This window comes from Tympanuchus pallidicinctus, unplaced genomic scaffold (genome assembly GCF_026119805.1).
Source record: "Tympanuchus pallidicinctus isolate F22 unplaced genomic scaffold, pur_lepc_1.0 scaffold1, whole genome shotgun sequence".
Classification (NCBI taxonomy): domain Eukaryota; kingdom Metazoa; phylum Chordata; class Aves; order Galliformes; family Phasianidae; genus Tympanuchus; species Tympanuchus pallidicinctus.
The window spans coordinates 72668014-72686898 of NW_026294618.1; the positions used below are offsets into that span (position 1 = coordinate 72668014).

The 18885-nt window shown below is 35.0% G+C and overlaps 1 protein-coding gene across 6 annotated transcripts in view; it reads left to right on the top strand.

The window, feature by feature from the left end:
* Positions 1-18885, top strand: part of RYR2 (ryanodine receptor 2) — a 341086-nt gene that overhangs the window by 204441 nt on the left and 117760 nt on the right. For all 6 annotated transcript variants that reach the window (XM_052696134.1, XM_052696150.1, XM_052696179.1 and 3 more), the window contains 13 exons: positions 121-329; positions 2268-2442; positions 5480-5688; positions 6538-6890; positions 7281-7395; positions 7734-7894; positions 8601-8760; positions 9037-9123; positions 9877-10103; positions 10570-11368; positions 11876-12076; positions 12203-12308; positions 15505-15648. In XM_052696134.1, the coding sequence (XP_052552094.1) occupies positions 121-329; positions 2268-2442; positions 5480-5688; positions 6538-6890; positions 7281-7395; positions 7734-7894; positions 8601-8760; positions 9037-9123; positions 9877-10103; positions 10570-11368; positions 11876-12076; positions 12203-12308; positions 15505-15648 (2946 nt within the window). The remainder of the gene's footprint in view (positions 1-120; positions 330-2267; positions 2443-5479; positions 5689-6537; positions 6891-7280; positions 7396-7733; positions 7895-8600; positions 8761-9036; positions 9124-9876; positions 10104-10569; positions 11369-11875; positions 12077-12202; positions 12309-15504; positions 15649-18885) is intronic.

Here is an 18885-nt window from a genome sequence, read left to right on the forward strand (position 1 = left end):
TTACAGCTGTATATTTGTGTTGTTTAAGCCACTTGCATTTTGTCAGTTGGATACATTAATTTCTGCTTTGGGCTAGAAAATCTTTTTTTCCTTTCCCTTTTTATTTTTTAAATCTCACAGCAACAAGACTGGATGTGAGCAATGGGATAATGGAAAAATTCCGGATCTTCCGCACAGAGAAAACTTATGCAGTGAAATCTGGAAAGTGGTACTTTGAGTTTGAGGCAGTTACAGCAGGAGACATGAGAGTTGGCTGGACAAGGCCTGGTTGTCTGCCAGATCAGGAACTTGGCTCAGATGAAGAAGCTTTTGTTTTTGATGGCTTTAAGGTTTGCTTATGTTTATCTATAATAATATGAGTAATTGCAAAATTCAATTTTACATCTTATTCTATATGCAGTAGCCTCATTTTAATTGCTTTCTTTTCTTTCATCTATGGTCACTGGAATTATTTCTCTGTCTCTTTGAAGGTCTGAGTGGAATACGCAGAAAACCAGAAATGCCTAAACTATAAATTAATGTCATCTAAGGAATTATCAGAATTTATCATTTCCAGAATTCTTTTCACAGCTTGTGAAAAGAATTTCACTAATAAAATGTGTGTAAAGCACTGAAAGAGCCTTAATCAAATTCAAAATACTGGCAGAGCTGTAATTAGCTATGAATCCTTTCTTTAAATTTCAACTCTACTCTTTCCTCTGTGAGAAATCTCTGTTAGGGAATAACAATCATTAAGATTCTTAACAATAAGTGTCTGAGGCAAACTTTGGTGTGAGTCTTTTTATAGGAATGTGAAGGTTACAAGGAATATGTCTGGTTTTTCATGAAAATCCTTATAATTTAGAATAAACTAATTGGCAATTTTTGTTCCCATTCGACTGTTCATGAAGTGATGACAGGATGAAATACAGTATTAAGAGGATATAGGGAATCAAAATATTTTATATGTTACTGATTTTTGTCAGAATAGATTAAATGATTTATTGCAACTTTTTATTTCATAATGAAACAGGTAATAGCTGTGTCTAAACCGTATAATTGCCATCAAGACTACTGAAGACACCTGCCTTAATGAAAATGTTTTCTTTTCTTTTATCTGATGTTGGAATTTTTGTTAATTACCATTACAGTACTTGATAGAAATTAACAGCCTGTTCATGGTCAGGTCAAGCTCTCTAACTGTATGTTACTCATGTATTTGGATTATCAATATTTTTTTTCCTTATTCTTGTATTATAGATGGAGAACTGAATAACTGTTTTTGTAAAATGTCTATTTGGATTAAGTTAGTTAAGACACAGAAATTCAACAGCTAAAGTAGTTGAGTAGTAGTTTGCTTTCTGCGTTTTGTTTTTTGACTTTTAGATCTCAGTCCACAAACATATTTTGTTGTCTCTGATTTTCTGGTGCTTTCTCTGCTTGGTTCAAGAAAAGCTTCATCTTTTACCTTTCCAGAATACACAGGTTTATTAGGATTTTGAGGAAAGATACAGATGATAAAAATCTAGCAGTGATGGAATATATGAATCAGGAAGATGTTATTAGCAGCTTTGTTGTATGAACATTTGTAATAGTTCTTATTAGATGTTCATTTATTTCAATTTCAATCCAAGATCCCAGCTAAGGCTACCAATCCAAAGTCCTGCAGTCTTTGACTTGGTCAATCACAGAGTGCAGTAATCATGCCCTGATCTATGGTGCTATCTATGAGAAGTGTGGATAGTTCTTCACATCCACAGAATTCCATTCCTGCCAAAATTTGTTATGGCAGCAAATTTAATTTATTTTGTACACACCATTCATAGAATTACACTTAAGGAAATAATAAAATTTGTTTGGAAGCAGTGAATTTATAGACAACTAAATTAAATAAAACCAGTATTTTTAAATAAGTTCTTAAAAATGCTAGTATTATAATTGATAGCATGTTATTTTCATTATAAGTCTTTAATGCAGCTTCTGCATAAAAATAAGCTAAGTTCTTATTTGTTACTAAAATACTGAAGTACAGTTTGCCCTGTCAGCTCATGTAGCGATATTTTACTGTACTGACATGAGAGGTGTTTTACAGGAAGTTATTTTTTGGATTTCCATTTTGAAAGTTAACTTGCAGTATTCACAGGCATTGTTTGGGAATGACATGCTGTGCAAGTGTTAATTTTAGTGCCATGTTATTGGAGGCAGATAATTATTAGCTGTACCACTGTGTAGGAGAACATGTACATTGTCACTGTTATTTTTTGTTAAAGTCTTCAAATTTCTTTCAGGCACAGAGGTGGCATCAAGGTAATGAGCATTTTGGCCGCTCCTGGTTGGCAGGAGATGTTGTTGGATGCATGGTTGACATGAATGAGCACACTATGATGTTCACCTTGAATGGTGAAATCCTGCTTGATGACTCAGGTTCAGAACTTGCATTTAAGGATTTTGAGGTTGGTGATGGTAAGTACTGTAATATGTTGTGCCGTTAATGTAATTTTTGTTTCAACTCCCTTTTGGCTTTCTATTTTCAAAAGAAGAAGGAAAATAGTGCTGGTATAATGGGCAAGAGACACTAGAGTTCGGTAGATTCAGCCAACGTATTACATCATTAATTATGATAACTTTTAAGGATTGCTGTGTTAAATTGACATTTATTAACTGAAGACACAGTCCCTATTTCATATCTGTGTGTTTTTACTGTATTATGTTCTCACTGTAGTGAGAATTATGATGAGTTGCCCTTATGTAGAAGAAAATTGCTTTAAAACCTAGTTATAGAATTTTAAATGATTTGAATCTTTGATTTGTATTTTTTCAAGTCAGAATTTCTCTTGTGTTGTGTACTGTGGATGCAGATCAACTCTTTGAGTCACTCTACGACACAGTGTTAGTGAAATTATCAGCAGTCACAAGATTCTGAAGATAAATTATTTTGGATTTTTTCACTCGTTTTTCAAATATCTTCTAAACTCATTTTGTTAAAAAATATATTTGTCACCTATTCAGTGTATTTCCATAAACTATAAATAAGTTGATGCAGTGAGAGACAGTAGTACATATATTAGTAGTCTGAGTACTCACTGTTTTTCCCAGGATGCTGAAGATAAAAATCAAGCGTATAATGTGCTACTCAGTGTGTTATTACACTAACCTATTCCTTAAAATTAATATCTTACTTGTCAGTTATTCTGGTAATATGTTAAGTAAGCAAACAGCACTGTTAGATTTTACTGTTATCTCAACTTTTTCTGTGTGGCCTATCGGACCAGCTTTTGTGTTTTACTCTGTTTGATTGGTGGTGATCATTTGGAAAGATGTCAGACTAGGTGTGAGGATGAGTAGAGGTGTTTACGGTGAATTTTCCAGCTGTCTTTTATGATCAGACTTTCTGACTCCATTTCACAGAATCATAGATTCACTCAGGTTGGAAAAGATCTTAAAGATCATCGAGTCCAACCCCAATCTACCCGTACTACCCTAACACTAACAATCTTCTGCTAAATCATGTCCTTGAGCACTACATCCAAAAGGTCTTTAAACACATTCAGGAATGGTGACTCAACCACTTCCATGGGGAGCCTATTCCAGTGCTTAACAACCCTTTCTGTAAAGAAGGGATGTGCAGGGTTGTTTACAGGGCCTTGAATTCATGAGCTTTAACACTTCATCTGCACTTCATAAGGTTACAGCATGATATAAATTTATAAATGTACATATTCTGTGATATCTTGTATGCATCTGTTTTACGTCTGTCTGAGAAAGAAAAATTTTGAACAGTTAAAGCCTCCTATGATGCTTTGGAGTTATTGACCCCTATTCCCATGTGAAAGGAAACACTGTATCTATCAATTAGGTATTTCTCTGGTGGAATTTTAACTACTTGGCTTTTGTCTGGTTTTCAGAGACAAAATCTAATCAGCTTCTTTTCTATATTGTATGGGGAGATAGAAAGATTGCTGCTCCCTTACATGAAATATTTGATCTGTGCAGAAATGTAAAACGTTTTGTACATATATAGATAAATGAAAAATACATACATATGTAAGCATATAAAAATGTGAGTCAAACTAATTGAACAGATTTTGATATATCTTGTTTGGCAAAAGGAAAAGGCTGGAGTTTAACTTATTATTTTTGAGCTTTATTGTTACATTTTCTTAGTGGCTGGGCCAAATGAGCTGGGCCTGAAAGTGGTAGAAAAAATAAGAGGTTTTCTTAGTAATTTGAAACCTGAGGGGGGGGGGCAAAAAATAAGTAAAGGAGGTTATTTAAGGACTGCAAAGGACTCACAGGTGAGATCCCTGTGCTAGAGAAATAATAGGAAAGCAGATGCAGGCAAATGAGAAGTTGATTCAAAAGTAATAACAAACAAGCAACAGAATACAAAATATACCACCACTGACAAATAAAAAAAAAAAACCTAATTTCTTTGAAGTAACATCATCATATTGTTAGTTCTAACTAACCAGTATCACAGAGTGGTATGAATTTTTAAAATTAATTTTTTTTCTTTTAATCTATAGCATGCTGCTGATGCATTTCTTCCCCCTTCCCCCCCACTTGTGTAACTGTATGAACAGGAAATATTGCTTTGGAAGTATTTTCCAAATAAACCACAACTACTGGAATTTTATGAGTAATGTAAAAAATTCTAGATTTGGGAGTGCAGTTGTTAATATTCTATCATCTTAGCAGAGAAGGCTGCTTGATGGCTGCTTGATGAAGTACTCTGGAGTACTGCGTCCAGTTCTGGGCTCCCCAGTACAAAAAAGACAAGGATCTCTTGGAAAGAGTCCAGCAGAGGGCCACAAAGATGGTGAAGGGCCTGGAGCATCTCTCCTATGAGGAAAGGCTGAGTGATCTGGGTCTGTTCAGCCTTGAGAAAAGGAGACTGAGAGGGGACCTGATCCAGGTCTATAAATATCTAAGGTGTGGGGGGCAGAATGGCGAGGCCAGACTGTTTTCAGTGGTGAGTGGAGACAGGACAAGGGGAAACAGCTGGAAACTGCAGCATAGGAAGTTCTGCACAAACATGCGCAAGAACTTTACAGTGAGGGTGACGGAGCACTGGAACAGGCTGCCCAGGGAGGTGGTGGAGTCCCCTTCTCTGGAGATGTTCAAGACCTGCCTGGATGCCAACCTGTGAGACCTGCTGTAGGGAACCTGCTTTGGCAGGGGGGTTGGACTCGATGATCTCTGGAGGTCCCTTCCAACCCCTACAATTCTGTGATTCTTAGATTGCTGTGCGGTGAATTGGCAGTTGCATGAAGAGATCAATGGATATTAGCTTTATTTCCAAAATGGTATTTGAGATATGGTACTTAGTGACAAATGGGAGGTCATATGCTACAGGTAACTGCTTGCTTTTATATTGTTTGGATTTATGATTTTTTAAAATTACATTTAATTAATTTAATTAAAATTACATTTAATGGCATTTAAATGCCAGTGAAAAATTATCTGTTTATACAACTCACGTTTTCTTTCTTGTTTTCAGGATTTTTACCTGTGTGCAGCCTGGGTTCATCTCAAGTGGGAAGAATGAACTTTGGAAAAGATGTCAGCACTCTAAAATATTTCACTATTTGTGGATTACAGGAAGGCTATGAACCCTTTGCTGTTAATACAAACAGAGACATTACCATTTGGCTGAGTAAAAGGCTCCCTCAGTTTCTTCCAGTGCCACAAAATCATGAACATATTGAGGTCTGTGATACTTATGAAATGTTTCTAAATACTTCTATGAGTCTGTTTTACTTATGTTTCTACTCTTGCACTTCTAGAAAAAATTTCTAATTTTGTATGCTGTCCCAATACTGTATAAATCTTGCACTTCTTTCAAATTTGTTACATTCAGTGGAATTGATTGATAGTATTTCTTCATCCAAAAAATCTGTCATATGTATAAACATGAGATTCTTAGAGACAAAATCTAGAAGATGTCCTCAGCAAGATGAGCTCCTTGAGCAATAAGCAAGAAATATATTTGTAAAGGGGTTCCAGAAAGTAAGGGTTTCTGCTCAACAAATACCATGTGTTCTGGTGTATATGCATTATAAAGTGACTTTCTATAACTAATCAGGTTTTACTTCAATAAATATTTTTTAGCTAGTTGTGTCAACGTTTACATCCCAGTGTTGAACATCTTGATGAAACTGAATTTGTCTTTTAAGTCTATAATGAAATCCTTCTGAAATTGATGAAGTGGCAGCCAAGAAGTATCACCCTTTTGTTTTTTAAAAAAGTCTGTGTTTGTCATGCATGTATACTTTATTAGTTATGGTGTGTTATTCTTGGATATGTTGGACTTATATTTTAAAGAATTGTGATGCAAATGAACATTCCCTCTGAAGTGTTTTGTGTTTAATGAATGAAGTCCTTAAAGTATTATTTTCTCCTTGAAAAGGGAGTGCCTAATTACAATGCACTTTACTGTTAACAGTGTATAGTTGCAAATTTTGCATGTCAAAAGAGTTTATTCTAGACACATGAATTGAATACTTAACCTGGGGAAACACATCAGCTTCAAAACAACTACATTTTTACATTTAATAGGTGATGAGAATTGATGGAACCATAGACACTTGTCCTTGCCTGAAGGTTACACAGAAGTCCTTTGGTTCACAGAACAGTAAAACAGAAGTCATGTTTTTTCGGTTAAGTATGCCCATTGAATGTGCTGAGGTGTTCTCCAGAACAGCTGCAGGAGGGCTACCAGGCACTGGTCTTTTTGGCCCAAAGAATGATTTGGAAGATTACGATGCTGATTCTGATTTTGAAGTTTTAATGAAAACTGCTCATGGTCATCTAGCAGCTGACCGGACAGAGAGAGAAAAGGATGCCACAAAACCAGAGTTAAATAACCATAAAGATTTTGTTCAAGAAAAGCCTTCACGTCTTAAACAAAGGTTTGTACTGCATTAGATTTTTTTGTTTTGTTTTGTTTTCTTGCTCTTGACTGAACAAAATGCCAATTGGATCTGCAGAGATTTTTCCCTAGTTCTATCTTATGTTTGAATATAAAGCAGTAAGAGGAAAAACTAACTTTCGTATACATACATTGCTTCATATGCAAGATATAGATTAAAACTAAGCATGAAACTAGTGCTTTTTTGGCTTGTTATTTATTTTTTTTTTCCCCCAGCTGTTTGGAACCAATTATTTAGTTTATTGTTAATGCTTCTATGATCATGATATGAAATGCACTATCAAAACAATGTTAGTACAAAAATGCTATGTATATATACTGACCTGTTGAACTTCTCACGTATATTTTGATTTTATTTATTTCATTACAGATTTATGCTTAGGAGGACAAAACCAGATTATAGCACGAGCCATTCTGCAAGGCTTACTGAGGATGTACTAGCAGATGATAGGGATGACTATGATTATTTGATGCAAACTTCCACGGTATGGTAACAAAGGATTTCTGTCTTAGCCTTTTGTATAACGTGTTCTTGCTTGTAAAAGTTTCAGAAACTAATTTTTTGACAAAAAAATTAATTTAAACATGCCTTTAATGTTTGATTTGGTTTGGTTTGACATGACTGTCAATATAAGCCAATTTCCATAGAGAAAACCATAAATTAAGTTGAATCTTGGTTAACTTGTGCATGTTTATTCTTTTTTAAAGAGCTGACTGCTTTTTGGATTTTAGAATAACAAATTGTGAATTAAAGTGATCTATCAGTAAACCAAATACTAATATTTACCTTTTTTTTTTTTTTTTTTTTTTTTAATATATATAGTACTATTACTCAGTGAGAATATTTCCTGGTCAAGAACCTGCTAATGTTTGGGTAGGCTGGATTACATCTGACTTTCATCAGTACGACACAAACTTTGACTTGGACAGAGTGCGTACTGTTACAGTAACACTGGGAGATGAAAAAGGAAAGGTCCATGAGAGGTTGGTTACAGTGTTCTTAAAAGGATACTGATTTTACCATCCTTAAAAGTAACTAACAATTTATAAACTGTAAATCCACTGAATTTAGTGTAATTGACTTGATGTGGGGCTTTTTTGTTGTTGTTTTTTTTTTTTCCACTTGTCCTCTTTTAACTTTGGCGTTCTCTCCTACTGCTTGTAGAGAAACAGAGGAATAATGGTCTAATCAAATCAATAGACTCTGAAAAATAGCAGGGTAATGCAACTTTTATATGCAACTATTTACATATTTTATATGTAGTTTGAGTCATTCAGACAATGATCCTGTAACTGTTGGCTTTTGAAGAGGTACTAAGTGAAGCAAAATGGCCTTATTTTTGGAATATTTATTTTGATTTTGAGAAAGCAAGAATTAGTATGAGAATGCCTTTCAGCATTTCAACTTGTGTTCTGTATCAGAAACTGTTATGCCTAACACTAAGGAATTTAAATCATTAATTTTCAAAATTAGTTTTGTCTCTTGAAATTTTACAACAGATTTGAGCTCCTTTGTGTTTTGTCATCTTCATTTCAATTATTAAGTCTAAGTTTCATTGAATTTTGTCATCGATTAGGGTGGCTGCACTTTTGTTTGTTGATTACACATGTACAAAGTTCTTCTTAGCTGACTAGATCTATAGTCTATCTACATCTCCATCTATAAATCTATTTGTTTTTTGATATTCAGTATAAAACGCAGCAACTGCTATATGGTATGCGCAGGAGAGAGCATGAGTCCTGGGCAAGGACGTAATAATAATGGTCTGGAGATTGGTTGCTTAGTTGATGCTGCCAGTGGCCTGCTGACCTTCATGGCTAATGGCAAAGAACTGGGCACATACTATCAGGTGAGTATTTTTTGATGGTGCCATCCAATGTGGAGACAAGCAACTGGTTCCTCAGATTGTGTTTTGTTAGAAATTTTGTTGTAAGATTGGAAGGAAAAGTAAATAACATTGTTGAAATAGTAATTTTCCCCTTTTATTTGTATTTTCTGGATTTTTATTCAAAGGTTTTCATTTACTGATTTCCAGTATAGTTATTCTTTATATATACACACACACTTGTATATAATGGTATTTGCTGTCTTAAGTGATTAAATGTTTTTACATGTTTGATTGTAGGTTGAACCAAGTACAAAGTTATTTCCTGCTGTATTTGCTCAGGCTACAAGCCCCAATGTTTTCCAGTTTGAGTTGGGTAGAATTAAGGTAAATAATGTTGGGATTTTGTTTTGTTGTTGTTGTGTATTTGCAGGTTCAGAAATAATATTAGGTATCAGATATTGTTTTCTGTGTGTTTTTTTTTTTTTCCCCCCCATAAATGTCGCATTCAATGTATTCATGGTATTGAGCCGATATTTATTCTTCCAAGTGTTTGCTCTGTGTTATTTCAATTCTTAATTTGTTCATTTAAAATATAGTATATTGAATGAAAAGGACTGTAACTGATTAGCTTTGGAAGAAGATATTGCTAAGTCCCATTGAAGTTTCTAAATCTCATCCATTGTGATGAAATGAAATCACTTGAATCAGGAAGGCAAATATTTTTCCTGTAAACAGAACATGGATGACCAATGTTATTTGCAAGTTAGATTGGAGCCTTAAAAGAGTTTTGAGATATACTTAAAGAGTACACTTAATAAGACTGGAATTATCTTTTGTGCGTTGTATACATGGATGACTTAGAAATTAAAAGACTTAAAAGAAGAGTCAGATTCAGATCTCTGGTCCAAGGAAGAGAACACAGGCAATTGAAGCCTCTCTTCCAAATATAGCTATTTAATAATATATATATCAATATTGTGGAAAATGTTTGCCAACAGTTACCAATGGATTTTACAAAATACTGAAAATTTCATTTTGAACTGTACTGTATATTGAATATATTTCTTGAGAAATATTATGTATTCCTTGTTGGTAAAGATGATGAAATTGATAGTCTCTTACATTGGAATTCTCCAGAATGTAATGCCATTATCTGCTGGCTTATTCAAAAGTGAACACAAAAACCCAGTCTCCCAGTGTCCTCCACGTCTCCATGTCCAATTTCTGACTCATGTGCTTTGGAGTAGAGTGCCAAACCACTTCTTGAAAGTTGATGTCTCTAGGATCAGTGAACGTCAGGGCTGGATGATACAATGCCTGAATCCTCTGCAGTTCATGGCCCTTCACATTCCTGAAGAAAACAGGTTAACACTGTTTATATATGTATAAGTTTGCCTGGGTTAAATTGGGGTTATGGTGTTAGATATGTAATAGTTTTCTGAAAGAGAAGCCCAAGTTCATCTCTATTTTTTTCTCTGTATTTATAACACAAGTAAATAAAGAGTAATGTGTTTTGATTTAGATAATATTAAAAATTTACTCTGATTTTATTTTTCAAAGTTTTAAACCCCACATCCTCCTAGTGTTCTCCAAACCCTTTAACAGATTGTGTAGTTTTTGAATAAAAAAATATTGTTTATAAATTATTAAAGATAATCTGCAAGGTGGGCAAAGATTTCCTTTCTTAGGTTTGCAGAGTATTAGGAAAGTTGGAAACTGAAAAAGTCCATCCCTATGAATGATACTGTGTTAATGTTATCCATAGGAAGAATTCATCCTCTTAAGTGAATTTTTGCACTGATATATACTGTATTGTTCTTTTCTCTGCAGAACAATTGATATTTTAGAGCTGACAGAACAAGAAGAACTGCTGAAATTTCACTACCATACTCTCCGATTATATTCAGCTGTATGTGCTTTAGGGAACAACCGAGTGGCCCATGCTATGTGTAGCCATGTGGATGAATCTCAGCTTCTGTATGCTATTGAGAATAAATATATGCCAGGATTATTGCGTGCAGGATATTATGACTTACTCATAGACATCCATCTCAATACCTATGCAACTGCCAGGTTAATGATGAATAATGAATTTATTGTTCCAATGACTGATGAGACCAAGAGTATTACTTTGTTTCCTGATGAGAACAAGAAACATGGCCTGCCTGGTATAGGACTCAGCACTTCCTTAAGGCCAAGAATGCAGTTCTCCTCACCGAGTTTTGTAAGCATTAACAGTGAATGCTTTCAGTTTAGTCCTGAATTCCCGCTAGAAATCTTGAAGGCCAAAACAATAGAGATGCTGACTGAAGCTGTTCAGGAGGGCAGCCTCCATGTGAGAGACCCAGTTGGAGGTTCTACAGAATTTCTGTTTGTCCCTCTCATCAAGCTCTTTTACACCCTCCTAATTATGGGAATCTTCCACAACGGGGATCTGAAACACATTTTACAGTTAATTGAGCCACGGGTTTTCAAAGAAGCTGTGAATCTGGAGGATGAAAGGGATCTCTCAGAGAAGGAGCTGAGTTCAGATGATCTCAAGTCAGAAGGAGAGGAAGAAACCAGAGGAGAGCAAGTGCCAAAGGAAGGACTCCTTCAAATGAAACTTCCTGAGCCTGTTAAACTACAGGTAACTGCTGTGTTAATGGTCATTCCTGTTTCTTCTCAGATCTTTTCTTATTTTCCTGGTAATTTGCCTTTCAAGGAATGCAGTAATCTAATCGTGGTTAAATAGAGAATTTATTTGCTTGAGGGAAATGAGAAGATTGAGTATCTTTCTGATCACGTGAACTTTGTCACAGTGGATCAAACATCTGTTTTGTGAAACTGAATTACTTTCTTATTGAAATTAACAGTGTTTTTCATGTTTGTTCGTTCGGACAGAAAAGAAGTGCATTTGTAGCAAGGAGTAAATCTATTGTCCATTATGTTTTTTTATGTCCATAAATCTCCTGCAGATGGCAGATATTTCTGGCGTAGGATGTATTGATGATCACTTCAGATACAGTAAATAACTAAAATGAAAATTTCAATCTATTTATTTGACAGTAACTGCTTCTGTAAGGAAATTATCCTTACTTGCATTAATTTACAGAGAAGTCTTCTTGGCTTGACTTTTATGATACTGTTTTCTCAGATGTGTCATCTACTCCAGTACCTGTGTGACTGCCAGGTAAGACACCGAATAGAAGCCATTGTAGCATTTTCAGATGATTTTGTGGCCAAGCTTCAAGAGAATCAGCGCTTCCGGTACAATGAAGTGATGCAGGCCTTAAACATGTCTGCTGCCTTGACAGCTAGAAAAACAAAGGAATTTCGATCCCCACCTCAGGAGCAGGTATAGTTTACAACTGACTGTAGTTTTTTTGTTTTATTCCACGTACAGCAGAGTTCCTTTTTATTTCCAAGATTTTCCTTTAGAAATAAGTGTTGTTTGCCTTTCCTTTGTATTCTGTGTCTTAAGATTAACATGCTGCTGAACTTTAAAGATGATAAAACTGATTGTCCTTGCCCTGAAGAAATTAGGGATCAACTCTTGGATTTCCATGAAGACCTAATGACACACTGTGGTAAGTCCTGTTATTGAACATTTTTCCTTTTAAAATTATCATAGAATCATAGAATCATAGAATTATAGTAGCTTTAGAAACCATCTTTATAGGTAATTTTAGGGAAACAAAAGCAATTAGCTAGTCTTGAGGTTGCACTATGACAACAAATACTGACAAATAAAAATAAAGAGTGTGCAGTTAAAAAATATATGCATTCTTATCCTCACACATGCTTGAACTATCAAACTAGTATAGAATGCAGTACGTTTTGCTTCATGAAGGAAAACATGTTTTGTTTTGTTTTTTTCAACTATAAAACTCATTAGGAATTCATTCTGGTTTAATGTATTGGGTAAGTCTAGCTCATCTGTTTTTGAAGCAGTTCCTCTGGATCATCCCCTCTTCTTTGTGCTCACATGGGTCAGTGTAGGGTATCTCTGTTTTAAGAAATGAAGTATGACCATATAATAAGATAACATAACATAATATCAATGGATCAGTCTTCTAAGACATGATTAAAATATATAGCTGTTGAAACATACCATGAACCTGTTGAAACAAAAAATTTCAAAAGGAGGAGTTTAATTTCTGTACTTTTGATTTCTTCACTGTATTTGCTAAATACAATTATTAAATTCCTTGCCATATTAAAATGAGAAATACATTAAAAAAAACCCACAAAAATATCAATAAAAACAAAGCAGCAAAAAGTATATTTTAAATGTCAGGCTCATATCAGTGAATCAGTAATAATGTAGTTTTATTTAGAGTATGTGTTTTGTTGCTTTGCTGTTTGAAGGATACCTATCCTTTCATTTCACTTCAATATACTACTTAAAAAGCAAAATGAAAGAGACCCTGCCAGATGGCATAAGCAAACAGGCAGCTCAACATCATGCCTACTCAGCTAGAAGAAGCTAATACAGGGATGTGTGGTAATGTAACTTTTAAAGTAATTCTCCTATCGAGGGACGAATTTTGGGTAGGAGCACCTCAGCACTTTTCCTACTGAATTCCATTCCTTACTGATTCCAGTTTAACCAGAAATAATGCTTTTAATTATTTAATTCACTATGTTAAAATATACAAATAAATAAAAATGTCATTAGTATCTGACAACATAATACATGAATTTCCTCTACTGGTAGAGCAAGGACAGCTGATATCCTGTCTGTCATGAGACACTTTGGTTGGATTGATCCATGTCAAGATTGGACTTCTGTTACTGAGAAAATTATTAACATGTTAAAGTAGTGAACGCCATTAAAAGACTTCTTTGCAGTCTTTTCAAACTGGGTGCAACAATGAATTCGGACCTGTTTACTGAGTGCTTTTTCAGTTTGGATCTTCAGAGATACTAAGTGCAGAGACAACCTGTTGCAAGGCTTGAGTATCATAATGATGAGTTACTCTTTTTCCTTATGTCAGTTTTAGAGACTTGCATGTTTTAGTTTCACAAGTGTATCTTGTTCACTTCAGAAAGAGCACGGCTACGCTGCCCTCACATCTTGTTGGTAGATTTTGATCAACAACTGTACTGTTTCTCAGGATACCAACTTCAGCTTCTTCATCCTCTCCTTGTAGAATAGTAGTCCAGCTACTAATAATCCTGGTGGGCATTTGTTAGATGCCTCCAGGTTTTCAGTGTTTTTCTAGTAGTGGGTAGCCCTAACCTATTTCAGATGTTGTTTCATGGGTTCTGAACACTGAATCATTTCCCTCGAGCTGCTGATTATGTTTCTGCTAATACAGGATATTTTTATCTCTCCTTGCTCTCACAGTGCCCTGCTGACTGGTGTTTAGCATGTTGTTCAACAAGATCCCCTAGGTTCATTTGCAAAGGTTTTTTAACCACTTCAAACCAAATGTTACTGTCACACCTGGTAGGTCTGTCTAAGATGCAGAGCTTCATATTTTTTCTTGCTGAACTTAATAAGTTTCCTACCACCTATTCCTATACCTAGCTGAGTCTCCCTTGACCATATTCTGTGCTCCCCCTCTATTTGCTATAAATCAAAATCTTGAAAAAAGTGTATTCACTTCAAATTAAATATTTTTATTTTGAATGAAAAAAAAAAAAGGGAGAAAGAAAAATTATCAGTTGAGAGAAAACAAAGATGAAATAAAAGTTATTTAGAAAAAACAGGAAAGGTGAGCGGGCTTCATTTTCTCTTGACTTTTCCATATTTCTTATACTGGGGTGATGTGAAGATGCATTTTTTAATTTTTTGGTCTGGTTTTGTCATTATTTTTCTTTATCAAGAACTAGTAATTTGCATAATCTACAAGTAGAAAATCAATTTTATGGGTCAGACAACGTGTTACAGTTGAGTGCAATAAATTAGTCTGTATTCAAAATATATACTGCAAAGTAGGTTAAACAGTTATATATATCAAGTCTCATGTTTGTTGGATTAGCTAGACACAGTTCATTTCTAGTGAAATGACTGAGAGACATTTCTATTGACAGTTTGCAAATCACTGAAGTACTACTACAGCTCAGGGAACATCGCAACTGTGGGTAAACAGACATTTCATATGATTAATTTCAGAGCTGCATTTTAACTGATAAGACATTTCAATATCTTTACTGTTAATCTGGTTCAAGAGATTTCCATCCTAGCCATTATGTAATTGTAATTCCATGTAAAATTTGAATTTACTGATAATCCTTGGTAGTTTAATATCAGTAACGCTCCTACGACTAAATATAATAACTTCTAATGGAAACGGAACTGTACTGAATGTGAAAAAAAAATTAAAAAACAATTTTAAAAAAATCATGCAATTCAAGCAATGGAATCTTCAATTGCTTACTATCATTTGAGTCCTAGTGTGTCTATAGACAGTGTATATATACAATTCTCAGCACAGTTCCAAAACATACAAATAAACTTTAAAAAGAAAACATCTGTAGTGAGTTGAGCAGAGAAATATATTTGCTATGTATCTAATGTATTACAATACACAATTTCTTCAGTAGGTTAATAGAATAACATGATCCTTGTTTGCATTTTCCTGCCTAGTACATATACTTCATCTGCACTTTTCCCAAACTTCTGGTTAAACTTATATCATTTTTTTTATAGTTCTGGTCGAGCAGAACCAGTGCTGAAAAGTTCAGTTTGATTGTTTCTACAGACAAAATAAAAAGTATTGCTGCAACTTGTCTAAACATATTATTTTACTATTTGTTATATATTTATGATTCCAGGAATTGAACTGGATGAAGATGGAACTTTGGATGGAAATAGTGATTTAACTATTAGGGGTCGCCTCCTATACCTAATGGAAAAAGTTACATATCTGAAGAAGAAGCAAACTGAGAAGCCAATTGATGATGATGCTAAGACATCCTGTAAGCAACATGAAATCACAGTTTATTGTGTCCGAATTCCAAATAACTAGAGAAGCGGAGAAGAGAGTTCCATTTTCAGCAAAAACTAGGTGGATTTTTAGTGAAACATCTGTGCATCTCAATATTTGTAGCTCTGACTCTAAACAATCTCAGCTGGAATAATGTTTTATTTATATTTTACGATAAGCAGATTTTCTTCCCCAGTGGGATGTATTGGAAACTTCTATTGTGGGTGGTTTTGTTGTTGTTGTTTAGTTTTTTTTCCCCCCACACTTGATCCTCATTCATAATTTTTATAGAACATTTCTTGATTTTTGTTGAGTTAATGCGGGCTAGTTGTAGCAAGGTCCTCTTTATGAGAACCTGATTGTAAAATCTGCAGCGGCAGCTCCAAATCGGTATTTGCATGAAAGTTGCCAACTGAAAAAAAGACTGCACAATAATTTGCAGAGCTACACTTGGAGAAAGTTTCTCCATCCAGCCTAAAATTAAAAACTATGACTTTGTAATTTTTCTGTCACTTTCTACTTTTCCAACTTTATAAGAGTCAATACTAGTGGCATCCAAATTCTACTTGTGGCACATGGGTAATGGAAGTGGCATCCAAGTTGTGCTTGCATCCAATGGATGATAGAATATTATTTACTGTTTTACGTGTCAGTTGTGATTTCTTTTTATTTTTTGCCTTTATTATGGTCATAGTACCATGGAATCACAGAATTGTTTGAGGAGTGTGAGTCCTACAATGATCAGGAACACCTACAGAAAGATCAGATTGCCTTTCCCGACTCTGCATGTCTGCAGGGATGGGGTATCCACCTCCTCTTTGGGCAACCTGTGCCAGTGCTTGATCATCCTTACCGTATAAAACTTTTTTCTTATATCTACTCTAAAGCTCCCCTCTTTTAGTTTGAAACCATTTCCCTTTGTCCTATATTTCTATCTACTAAATAGACTGTCCCTTTCTTATAGACCTTTGTTTAGGTGTATTGAAAGGTATCCCCAGAGCCTTATCTTCTCCAGACTGAACAGCTCCATCTCTCAGCTTGTCCTCAGCATTCTTTGGACCATTTTTGTTTCACTCCTCTGGATGCCCTCCAACAGGTCCATGTCTCTCCTGTACTGAGGACTCCACATCTGGGCATAGTAGCCCTGGTGAGATATCACCACTACTGAGTAAAGGGCCAGGATCATCTTCCTCAACCTGCTGGCCACACTTCTTTTTGATGCAGGCTGGCATTCTGGGCTGAGGGCGCATTGCTGGCTCATGTCCAGCCAATATCTACCAATCTACCAATATCCCCAAGTCCTTTTTATCCTTTTTTGTCCCCTGGCTTGTGTTGATAATGGGGATTGCCGCAACCTGATTGCAAGACCTTGCATTTATATTTGTTGAGCCTCATGAGATTCACCTGGGCCCTCTGCTTGAGCCTCTCTGGATGGCATCCTATCTCTCAGATGTGTTGACTGCACACTATAGCTTGGTTTTATCCACAAACTTACTGAGGTTGCATTTCGTTCTAGTGTTGATGTTACTGAAAATGTTGAAGAACAATGGTCTAGATGTTGATCCCCGAGGGATGCCAGTTGTCATTGATCTCTATCCAAACACTGATCCTTTGACCACTACTCACTGGATACTCTCTGGTGGTTCTCCCAAATACTCTAATTTTTGAATCTGCTGTGCTACTAGCAGGAGTGAACTTTTAGTTAAATATTTGGCTACTCTACTAGCAGGAATGAATTTCTGGCCTTATGGGTTAATTATCCTGAGTTTGGGAGAAACTTGGTTTTATTTGATGACTAAATAGAATACCTAGGGAAACTGGACTGTTAACTTGATTGCATAATGTCAGTGCTTAATATTATGGGTTATGATTTTCCTGTGATTATATCCTGTGATATAATGAAAAATCAACTGCCAGATATTAGCGTTAACTTAAGTGTAAGAGGAAATATTTTTCTCCTCCTAAAACCATGCTTTCTAGCTTTGCAGATTTTAACTTATTTCAGTTATAGTGATAATTACAGACTAGGTTTAAGCAGAATGCCCTGTCCCTAGAAATGTTCAAGGCCAGATTGAATGGGGCCCTGGGCAGCCTGGTCCAGTATTAAATGGGGAGGCTGGTGGCCCTGCATGTGGCAGGGTGGTTGGAGATTCATGATCCTTGAGGTCCCTTCCAACCCTGGCCATTCTGTGATTCTGTGACAAATCCTACAATTTCCTTGTTTCATTTTTCTTGCTGTAAGCTTAGAACTCTACAAAATGTATTTCTTTCTCTAACATGCTTGTTAGTACAAAGACAATATAATATTGAACTAGTACCACTCAATGCATCAGATCAAAAAAGCTTCCACCTGATTTTATGATTCTGTTTTTAACATGATGACTAGGCTATTTAGATTCAGCATTGCAAAAAGGATACAGATCCACAGGTAACTCTGATGCAGTATTGCATTTATTAAAATAGGGAGGGAAACTGGTAGGCTTCTCATGTGATACATCATGAAGAATAAACGCAGCATAATATTGTGTTTGTCCCTTTTTGTTATTGTTTGTTTCAGTCCCAGTACTTTCTGAAATATCAACCAGAACACATTTCATTATTTTATTTATTTTAAGGGCTTTTATATTGAAAAATGCTATGTGCTATGATAATGGAGATATCCAGAGTGCAGTGTTTTAACAATGGTAGTGAAACTTTACTCTTTTTTATATTTTTCCCTTACGTTGTATTACCATATAATAGCTCAGATTCTTTTCTTTGTTAAACCAAATATTTTCTTCTTCTTGCTCAGTATCTTTCTTTGAGTGTTCACTTTTTTTGTGTGTGTTTAGACTGAAATTACACCTAGTTTACTCCAAATTTATGTTGCATTCAACATAAAAATTTGTAATTTGAAAGCATTTTCTATATTTGTGCTACATAAACAATATTTTTCAGTACCAGAATGTTTATCTGCCAGTTTATTGAACTTCAGCAGCAATTATAAAACTTCCCTTATCAAACGTTCTCTGTTACCCATTTGACATAGAAAAATCTTATTAGTTAGGCAACATTTTCTAGTGTACAATTATAAATTGAGGGTCCTAGATTACTTGTCCTCCAAACCTAAATTGAAGTTCCCTTAAACACAAAAAAAAACAGTATTCACTTTTTTTCAACAAATACTTTGTCTTAACTCCTTGATTTTGAGTAATTTTTCTAAATCGGGGTATCAAATCTTAACAGATAT